Source organism: Vespa velutina, chromosome 10 (assembly GCF_912470025.1).
Source record: "Vespa velutina chromosome 10, iVesVel2.1, whole genome shotgun sequence".
Taxonomy (NCBI): domain Eukaryota; kingdom Metazoa; phylum Arthropoda; class Insecta; order Hymenoptera; family Vespidae; genus Vespa; species Vespa velutina.
In genome coordinates, this window is record NC_062197.1 from 7,732,789 (window position 1) to 7,743,422 (window position 10,634).

A 10,634-nucleotide genomic window follows, 5' to 3' on the forward strand; every position below is an offset into this window, starting at 1 on the left:
GTGGCTTCGGAGTACGGCTGAACTATTTAACTCGCTCATATCCGTTGCGATAACTCGCTTGAGAACCTATAGAGCGTCGAGATATTTTTATTTGAATGAAATTAATCACCGTGTGCCACATATTCAGTCGAGTGGAATTATCGTATCTGGGAAGTATTATATCTACTAAACACAACGAAAATTAAATATACGTGTGTATATGCACGTAGTCGAAGTGCTTATCGACATATTCGATCGAGCGAACAGGTGGAATGGTTTTTTCTTTCAGTGATCGGACAAATTTTTCGAAGCTTTCCTTCTTTTTTTTTTCTTTATCCACTATCCTTCTTCCTCACTTTTTGTTGTCTTAAGGAAAATGCAATTTGTTCGAATGATATTGATTCTTATCATTTCTTTCCTTCTCTCTCTCTCTCTCTCTCTCTCTCTCTCTCTCTCTCTCTCTCTCTCTCTCTCTCTCTGTTTAACTTTGACTCTCTGTTTCATGTAAAAAGCTATCTCAACAAATCTGCGGCTTTTTTTTCCTCTCTCGTGGGGAGATATTACTTACTCTTTATTTTTATCGGTGATTCTGTAAAAATCGCGTAACATTGATAAATTTCTAACTACACGATCGCACGTGAGTTACTTCTATGTGTCAAAAACAAAGAAAAGAAAAGAAAAAAAAAAAAAAAAAGAAAAAAAAAGAAGGGAAAGAAAAGAAGAGATTCTTTGTGAACTCCGATCGAAAGAATTCAATCGTAGTACTACAACGAGGCACCAATCGAAGATCTCGTAAAACGTAAAACGCCGGAGTAAAATGTATTTTATCGAACTCGATGAACGCGTCAAGAATGCTCTCTTTCTCTCTCTCTCTCTCTCTCTCTCTCTCTCTCTCCTCTCTCTCTCTCTCTCTCTCTCTCTCTTGGCGATTCGATTTTCTAAATTAACATAAAACCTATATATCGAGGCACTTTCGTTGGGGCAACAAAACGCGTGACACGCGTATACATATATACATAAAATATATATGTCATTCACGGCAAATCTCACGAGGGAGAACAGAAAATCGTTTAAGAGATTTTAATCGTATATTTCTGAGAAGAAGAAGAAGAAGAAGAAGAAGAAGAAGAAGAAGAAGAAGAAGAAGAAGGATGGATCTCGTAACTATTCCTCGATAAATTTTCGTTTCAATTTCTAAATCGAATTTTGGTCTCGAAGGAAAAGAGAAAATGGGGAAGAAAAAAAAAAGAGAGAGAGAGACAGAGAGAGAGAGAGAGAGAGAGAGAGAGAGAGAGAGAGAGAGAGAGAAAAGCACGGAGAAGAAGAGCAAAAGGAGGAAAATGAAGAGGAGGAGGAAAGAGGGAGAAAAAAAAAAAGAAAAGCGAAACACATAACGGATAAAAAAAACTTACATCATTTCCAATTTGTCCCATTCTGAAGGCACCACCAAGATAAGCGATAGTATCCGCTTCCTGGCAGTATTCGTTCTCGTGTGCGACAGGAATTTTGCTTCGATTTTAATAAATTACACTAGATATACACGAAAGACGATTGGGTTGTTTAAGAAAAAGTCGACTAGATGATGACGATGACGTTCGTATTTTTTTTCTTTCTTTTTGACTTTCTCTCTTTTTCTCTTTCTTTCGCACTCGTTCTTTATCTTTCTCGGATTATTATTACAAGAAAGTTTAAAGACGAAATTGAAGAGATGGCGGAGGGAAAAAAAAATAAAAATAAAAACAAACAAAAAGGCGAAGAGAGGCGAAGCTCGGATTGATCGATGCGTGTGTCCTTTCTCTTCTTAAACAGGAAAGATTTTTCTCTTCGTCGAGAGAAAATCACCGCAGAGTTTTCACGTTTGGCCTGCCTTTACCGTAACACGTCCTTAATTCGTCACTCTCGAGAAATATCGACGACGATAAGTAGTTACCAGTCATAATAATATCACAGACTGATTACTAACCGCGCGTTCCGTCTCGTTTTACGATATTCGTTTGCTCTTTCTATTTCATTTATTTCCAACGGGGACAGGATTTAGAAGGGAAAAAATATTTTGAAGAAGAAATATTAAAAGAGAGAGAGAAAAAAAAAGAGGCAAACAAAAGAATATTTATCGAAACGAAGAAGAAGTAGAAAAGGAAAAAAACGATAGTCGTCGTATTTATATCGATTAATATCGATTTAGAAACTCTCAATTGGATTATAAGGGGAGATGAGAGAGAAGGAAAGAAAAGGAAAAAAGAAAAAAAATGAGGAAGAAGAAAAAGAGAACGTTAGATATTGTAATGGAAGATGGAAATTAAAGTGTAATAAGGTAATAAAATAATATGCAACAAATGGATTATAATAAGAAGAGACTTATAGGAACACGAGAATATAAAGAATCAAGTTACACTGAACATCACGAGTTAAGCGAGACTAACGATTGAAAAGTCGTGTCATATTCCTATAAGAGCCGGTTGCTAACTGACGCCGGATGACGGCTCGATGCCGTGCGCTCGTGCCGAGCGATCATCTGGCCGGCTCGTACAAGAGTGGGGGTAAGAAAAAGCTCACGGTGGTGGGAAAGAGCCGGCTTTTCGCTCTTGTCATTGGTCGACAGTGTCGTACACGCTCTTACGTTTCCAAAGCATCACACAAAGAAACCTTTCCTCTTTACTTTTATCTTTAAATGTTAAACTATTTAAAGGGCTACTTTTTTTTTTTTCATTTTTCTTCCTTATTATTGTTCTTTTGATTTTCCTTTTAATTCTTTCCTTTATTTTCTTTTTCTTCTCTTTAATTACAACGCATCCTCTACTTCCCTAACCTCATTTTATCCCACTCTACCTCGTCTTACCTCGTCTTATCTCATCTCATCTCATTATCAATTACGAAATATTACTTAAAATGAATACGATATGATTTTAAAAATCCGATTGATCGTTCGTAGTGAAACATAGAAATATAAGTATTAGAAATATACGGCACTGAAAGTGTGCGAGCAGCCGGCTCGATCAGCTGATGCCTTAGCAACAGAGGTATTAACCGACCTAAAAATATCAACTCATTTTCTTAGGATGTAACAGAGCAACGGAGGTGGAACATTTATCGAGCATTTATTCGATGTCTCATTTCCTCTCGTAATATACCCTATCGTGTCTTTTAGTATTCTCAAAGCTATCGTGTCGAATCCTAATCGTTTGAATATCATTAAAAACGGCGAATGAGAGGATTGATAGCGCACCATCTTCGTAGGTAAGAAGGAAGAATCGGATGACGCAACGATTGCCGTTGTTGACGATGTATCTATACAACGTTTACCAGCCATTGATCGATCACAGCTAACATGTCCTAATCTTCTTATCTCGTCTTTAGGAAATACTTCGTGAACGTAATAATGAAAATAAAATCTTATTATAAATCAAAGAAATATAAAGAGGATAATAGGTGTTCTTTTTCCGAGAGAGGTGAGAGATGAGGGAGACAAGAAAATAAAAGAAAGAAAGAAAGAAAAAAAGTAGAAAGAACAACGAAGAAAATTCTTTTCTTTTGTCTCTTTATTTTCGAATGAGTATTTATATTAACGACATAAGAAAGTTAATTTCTCTCTAATTATTTCTCTATATTCCTTCTTATTAGATCTATAATACCGATGATAAATTCTTCGCATCATAAATCTACACATGTAGAATATCGCAAAACGAGTATTAAGAGAGTTTATAATATCCTGACCTCGACAACAAGAGAGCTCTTCGAAGATCGAACTTACAAATCACAATAGAGAGAAAAAGAGAGTGAGAGAGAGAGAGAGAGAGAGAGAGAGAGAGTCTCTAACGTTGAACGACATATTTAATTACGTTCGAAACAACAGCTGGCTCTAATTGCGAGTCTAGATTTCAGATTTTAAAGCCACCAAGGATAACGACTCTGATCGCGCGCGTTCGCCTGTATATTTGTAAAAGGAACGAAACGCGAGATGGAAGGACATGACATTTCTTGAATTTTTCTTTGATACTCTTTTCTCTCTCTTTTTTTTTTTTTTATCTTTTTTATTGTCGACGAATAAAAGACCTTTTACGTAAGAGGGTTATTACGGAGATAGATCCAACAATGAGAATAGATCTTCTTGGTTAAAAAGACGAATAAAATGATGGCAGAGAAAAAGAGAGAGAGTGAGAGAGAGGGGTGGGAGAGGGGGAGGGGGGGGGGCGGCAAAGAGAGAGAATCCGATAATTTTTTCACGAAGATCGTGTAGTCGATCGTGTCGATCCTTCGAGTGCTACGACGAACAACCGTAAAGTTTCTGTTATTTTGTATTCTCGGGAGCGACTACTTGGGCGAGGTTAGTGTTGGAAGCGCGAAGGGGTCAACGCTCGGGAAAGCGCCTCTCGTTACAGCACTGCCATATGCTATTATAAGCTTCGTCGCTCGGAAATCACCTCTACCTCTACCACTTCCACCTTTTCCACCTCCTCCTCCTCCTTCTCTTTCTCTTTCTCTTTCTCCTTAAGTCCACGAATCACCGTTCTCCTCCTCCTCCTCCTCTTCCTCCTCTTCCTCCTCCTTCACCTCCACCACTGCTTCTGCTTCTGCTTTTGCCTACTCCCTCCACTTCCTCTACCACCCCCTTTCGTTAGAGATCATGGATCGCTCAATTCGTAATTAAAATAAATCCGTTTCCTTTATAAAAGGGCCGAATACGAAATAAAGAATTACGAACAATTTTCTACTAGATCGAGACAAGATCGATACGATTACGTAAAAGTCAGCACGCGACTTATGTACATATTCTATACGAGAAAGGTAAAGAAGTTGCTCTCTCTCTCTCTCTCTCTCTCTCTCTCTCTCTCTCTCTCTCTCTCTCTCTCTCTCTCTCTCTCTCTCTCTCTCTCTCTCTCTGTTTAACTCTCTCGCGCGCGATAGGGCGATCGGATCATCGTTAAAAATAATACACGTATCGTCGTACAACTCTACGTGTTCTTTTCATATTTTTCCCTCCTCTTTTGTGAAGGACAGAGGACAAATAACGAATGACACAAGAAAATAGAGATAGATAGATAGAGAGAGAGAGAGAAAGAGAGAGAGAGAGAAAGAAAGAGAGATTTCATATATATTTTTAAAGTCTCAGTCTCATGAAAAAAAAAGATAAAATTACATGATAGTAGTAACAAGCAAAAAATAGTATTAGCAATAACAACATAATAACGATAAAGAGAATGACAGAGATAGAGATAGAGATAGCGAAAGAGTGAGAAAGAGAGAATAACAGAAAGAGAGAGAGAGAGAGAGAGAGAGAAAGAGGGAGTAGAAAATCGAATTGGAAAAATGTTCAGATGTGTACAGCAGCCGATGTCGACAAAGAAAAAGCGAGAACCTTGAGGAGGCCGGTTTTCTCGGCAACTCCGAGAGGGAGACGAATGAAGGAAGAATGAAAGAAGAAAGGAAGGCAAGAATAATTCTCTTGCATAATTTCTCGAACAAAATAAAATAAAATAAAATAAAAAAGAAAAAAGAAAGAAAAAAGAAAAAAGACAAAAATAAAAAAAACATCACGCTTCATTGATCTAAAAAGTCTACCAACACTTTAAGATCGATCCTGATATGGATCGTCGAATGAAAAAATCTAGTTGGTAATCGATGAAGAGATTCTGAGTTTTCTTGGAAGCACGTTTTCAAGATCGATAAAGGACGAAGAAATGATTTACTTGCATAATATGAAGTTTCTTGAATTTTTCAGATTTTTTCTTTTTTTTTTTTTTTTTAATTTTACAGTTCAATTTAATCTTTATTTTAGACATTAATATCATCGATGAAAAAGAAAAACCTGAGTGCATATAAATGATTTGTAAATCAACAATGACGACGACGACGACGACAATAACGACGGCAAGTGAAAACATGTTCAAAATCGTTTAACGACTATGAATCAGAAGTGTTGATAACAGACTATTCCATTTTCGCGAATAAATAGACTCACGAATTTGTCGTTAAGGTGGACAATAAAATCTCGTATATATAGATCGTTGATAGTACTCGAATACGATGTAAACAAGAACAAAAAACATTTTGTACTACGTTTCAAAGGAAATAGTTGAGAGATCATTAATTACAGATGATCGTAAAGTTATGAGCGAGATTAAGAATCCAATCTTAGAGAATAAGATATCGTCTGTGATATCGATTCTACGATAGAAAGGCTATCGTAATTTTTAATAATTATTCATTAAAATGTTATCGTTCTTTTATCTATGAAACAACATACCAAATATAGGATACAGAATTTTCTAACATATCGATTTAAAGATATGATCTATGTATGTATGTATTTGCATATATACATTATTAATTAAAGAATCAGAATCCTGAAAGATATCGTCATCCGATATCGACTCTTCGATACTGTCGTAATTTTTAATAATTATTAATTACAATCTTATCGTTTTTGGATAAAGCAGCAGGTTACGAGTATAAGATACAGGATTTTCTGAAATATTGTTTTAAAGATATGATCTATATATGTATCTGTATTTGTATACATGTTATTATATTATTATATTATTATATTAACATTTATTGTTAATTAAAGAATTAGAATCCTGAAAGATATCGATACTTCAATATTGTCGTCATTATTAATAATTATTTATTAAAATTTCCTCGTTTTCGAATAATAAACGTGAATACAATCGTAGGATACAAAATTTTGTTAAAAATCGATTTAAACGTATGATATATGCATGTATTTGTACTTATACTATATACATTATTAATTACAGAATCAGAATCCCGAAAGATATCGACGCTTGGATACTGCCGTGATATTTACTAATTATTCATTGAAATCTTATCGTTTGTAATAAAACAGTAAATTGCATATAAAAAAATGCAGAATTTTTTTGAAGAATCCATTAAAACATATGACGTATCTATGTATCTGTAATTAATTATATTTTATTATGAACACCTAATTAGGGAATCAGAATCACGAAAAATATCAATGCTTCGATACTGTTGTGATATTTACTAATTATTTCCTTTAAATCTTATCGTTTTTGAATAATGTAGTTGGTTGCATGTAATGAAATTTTTCTGAAGGATCAATTTAAATGTACAATCTATATATGTATCTGTACTTGCGTATACATTTTTGATTAGGAGAATCAAAATAACGAAAGATATCGTCTCTGATATCGATTTTTAATAATTAATCCTTATAATCTTATCGTTTTTCGATAAAGCAGCAGATTACGAGTAAAGGATATAGAATTTTTCGGTGGATCGATTTAAATATATGATCTATGTATGATCTATCTGTACTTGCATATACATTATATTGATCAAAGAGTCAGAATCCCGAAAGATATCTCGTCCTGAATATCGATAATTCGATACTGGCATGATTTTTAATAATTATTTATTAAAACCTTATCGTTCTACGATAATAGACGTGATAGCGATTATAAGATAAAAAATTTTCCAAAGAATCGATTTAAACGTTGGATCGATTTAGCTATGTGTATATACATTATAATACATTTAAAAAGTAACGCGTCTGACTAGGGGTCAGCGTGAAACGTTGGAAAAGAAAGTCATACCATATTCGATGTATAATGTAAAAGAGCACAGCTGCACCGCACCGTTGCGTCACTTCCGTCCAACTAGTTGCTAAGTGCAACGATCTGACACGGTTTAAAGATTTTATTCAGAAACGATAAAGCATTAAAGGAGAAATTTGTTATGATAATAGTGACATTGTAACGTAGTCTTAATTAAATATTTTCATTGAAATAATTTACGATGTGCGAAATGTACAGAGACATATTTTTAATTTACATCATAACGATATCTCGGTCACCCTTTTACGCATTGGTAAGCATTTTGTAAATGAATTATATTTATACGTGTCGTGTGACAAAGAAATTGAAATAAAATTAAATACAATACATGAGATAGAAATTAGATAATTTATCGGATAAAGATTGATTCAATATTGTATTGCATCATGGGGGCGTAGCTCAGATGGTAGAGCGCTCGCTTAGCATGCGAGAGGTACCGGGATCGATGCCCGGCGCCTCCAGAAATTTTTTTTCTTTTTTCATTAATTTTTTCTATTCTGAACAAAAAAAAAAAAATAGAGAAAAAATAAGTCAAATTATAATAATGATATATACTTATACCTTAGATTGTGAAAACGAAGTATATAATAAAAGTTGTTAACTCATTATGATATAATCATATAAATACGATATAATTATTTCCTAGTGAGCTTTAAAAAGGTGCATCATCGATGACAAACACAATTTGAAAACTAAGAGTAAACAACAGTCAAAATACCATGTGTGATAATTAATTGTGAATATGTATACGTACGCATACATTTATACATAGGAATTACACGTTGATTTACAGTCGCTGATTTTTAATCGAGTTTTGTTTTCTTTTTCTCGATCACGAGAGACGACGAGATTGAAGAAAGAAAGATCGAACGATAGTAACTGACTTGAGATCGATTTCTCAAACGCTTTAAATCGATAGTAATATTCGGAGAAAATTTTTCCCTGTCGATATTAAAAGCCTATCAGTGTTCTTACATCTTATAATTCGCTTCGGAGCGTTATTAGTCAGCGCTCTCTTTTCGCTTTCGCGATTTTTCACGGTATCTTGATTACGTAGTTTACCCTTATAAAACTCGAACATTGAAAATTAAGCTGCGAGAAGAAATAACCGAGATAGACGATAATACATCGTTTATTGGATTATTATTATTTTTTTTTTTTTTCTTAAATATACAAGTGTCAATACAAGTTGATTAGATTATTTATAATAATAGAGGGATGATAAGTATTGCAATAAGCACCCTCCACGTGACGAAACCAATCTCTTTAGCTCGTTCAAACTCAAAGTCGAGGTTTGCGGCAGATAACGATGTTTACAGAGCAAATCGATTCGTTAAAAAAAAAAAGAAAAAAAAAGAAAAAGAAAAAACATGTGCTAATGCATTATACGTATATAGGTGTGAATGTACATAAGATGTATGCTCAGAATTATCGCGAAATGTAAAGGCAGATAGAGAAAGTGAATATTTCGAGAGATCGTTTTTCTTCAAAGATTTCATCTTAAGATCTCTTAAATATTAAAAGAAAAAGAAAAAAGAAAAAGAAGATAAAAAGAGAGAAAAAAAAGAAAAGGTAGAGAATATAGAAACAAATATGTAATCGTATATCATTAGAACCTTTTTGCTTATCAGGGCGTCCTTGCGTGCAACCAGGTATACGCAAAATGATAATAATGGTAACAGTGAACAACGGAAGGACGCTGTTATCTTTAATGATATATTTCAGGACGACGTTTGATAAAAGTTGTTTGAGATAAAAATCACGCGTATCGTTCCGCGACGATTTGAAGTTTAAACTTCTCTAACTGTTTCTTTTCTTCTTTTCTTTTCTTCTCCCTCTCTCTCTCTCTCTCTCTCTGAAAAATCTATAGAAGAAAGGGTTAGTAGTAGTGTATCAAAAAAAATTCCATGGGGGATCGATCGTTCAAACGATTACAACGAGAAGAAAATGTTTGGTAGTTTGCCAAACTTCGATGACGTAAATTGGCGAATCTCTCGAAGCTCAGAATATATGAAAAGAAAAAAAAAAAAAAATAAAAGAATAAAAAAAAAATAAAAATAAAAAAAAAATAAAAAAGAAGAAAGAAAGAAAGAAAACAAGCATCCCACCTTGAGGAGCTTGAGAAATGCACTCGAGTTATCTGCAAAGCATTTCGAGGCTTTCATTCGCGTATATTTCGTCGTAAACAAGCACGTTCGTAAACAAACTCGAGGTAGATACCATCAAATCTTTTTGGGCAGCGAAATAAAATCGTTCTTTCTGTTTCGAGAGAACTAGAACCCCTTCCTCTTCCTTCGTACCCGTCTCTTTCCTCCCGCCCTCCCACCCTCGCTCTTTCTTCCTCCCATACCACGACTACTCACTTAAAGTTTTACGTTCTTATTTTCACCCCGCCCCTTCTCGAATGTTACGACATACTTACATATATACATATTATGTATACGTTCGAAACTCGACTGGCGAGTATAAACGAGCGAAAAGATTCCTCCGAGTGCGTTTCTCGGTGTCGAGTTAAAAGGGGAGGGTATGGGGTGTCGGGCATAGGGAAGGGGAGGACCCTTCGAAGTTTCATAAAGAGAAACGCAGATGGAGTATTTCCGAAAGAAAAGAAAACCCATATACGCACCCTATACGAATTCTTTTCTTTTGTATGTAACTACATCACACTCATTCGATATGAAGCTAGAAACGATACTTGGAACGGGAGACCGTGGGACGGGGAGGAAACGGTAGGAGGGGGAGTGTTGTTTGCCTATCGATATGAATCTTAAATTCCTTCTTGTTAAGCATAACTCATTTTCACGTTAGATTTTCAAAACTATAAAATATAATTTAAAAATAAATAATTTTTTGATATATCGAATCGAGTCGCATCTTTTGAAAAGACGAATTTTTCAACACACACACACACACACACACGCAAGCACAAAAGCATGCAAAAACAACAGATGTCGTACGATTTCACGTAAGTTAAGGATATCGCTGTTATTTTGTCAAGAGTCAGGTTTAGTTTTTTTTAGAGAAAAGAAAAGAAATATTTAAAAAAGTTCATCATTA

General features: G+C 34.6%; 1 protein-coding gene and 1 non-coding gene across 7 annotated transcripts in view; one reads left to right on the forward strand and one right to left on the reverse strand.

Moving 5' to 3' along the window:
* Positions 1-10,634, reverse strand: part of LOC124952249 (sestrin homolog) — a 94,583-nt gene that overhangs the window by 17,305 nt on the left and 66,644 nt on the right. Inside the window, exon 1 of one of the 6 annotated variants that reach the window (XM_047501807.1) lies at positions 1,392-2,845. The exons of the other annotated variants lie outside the window; for them this stretch is intronic. Coding sequence (XP_047357763.1) covers positions 1,392-1,412 — 21 coding nt within the window. The 5' untranslated portion in view covers positions 1,413-2,845. Of the gene's footprint in view, positions 1-1,391; positions 2,846-10,634 lie in introns of those variants that run through there. 6 annotated transcript variants of the gene reach the window in all.
* Trnaa-agc lies at positions 7,966-8,038 on the forward strand. Its single transcript has one exon. It is a non-coding gene; the product is annotated as a tRNA-Ala (tRNA).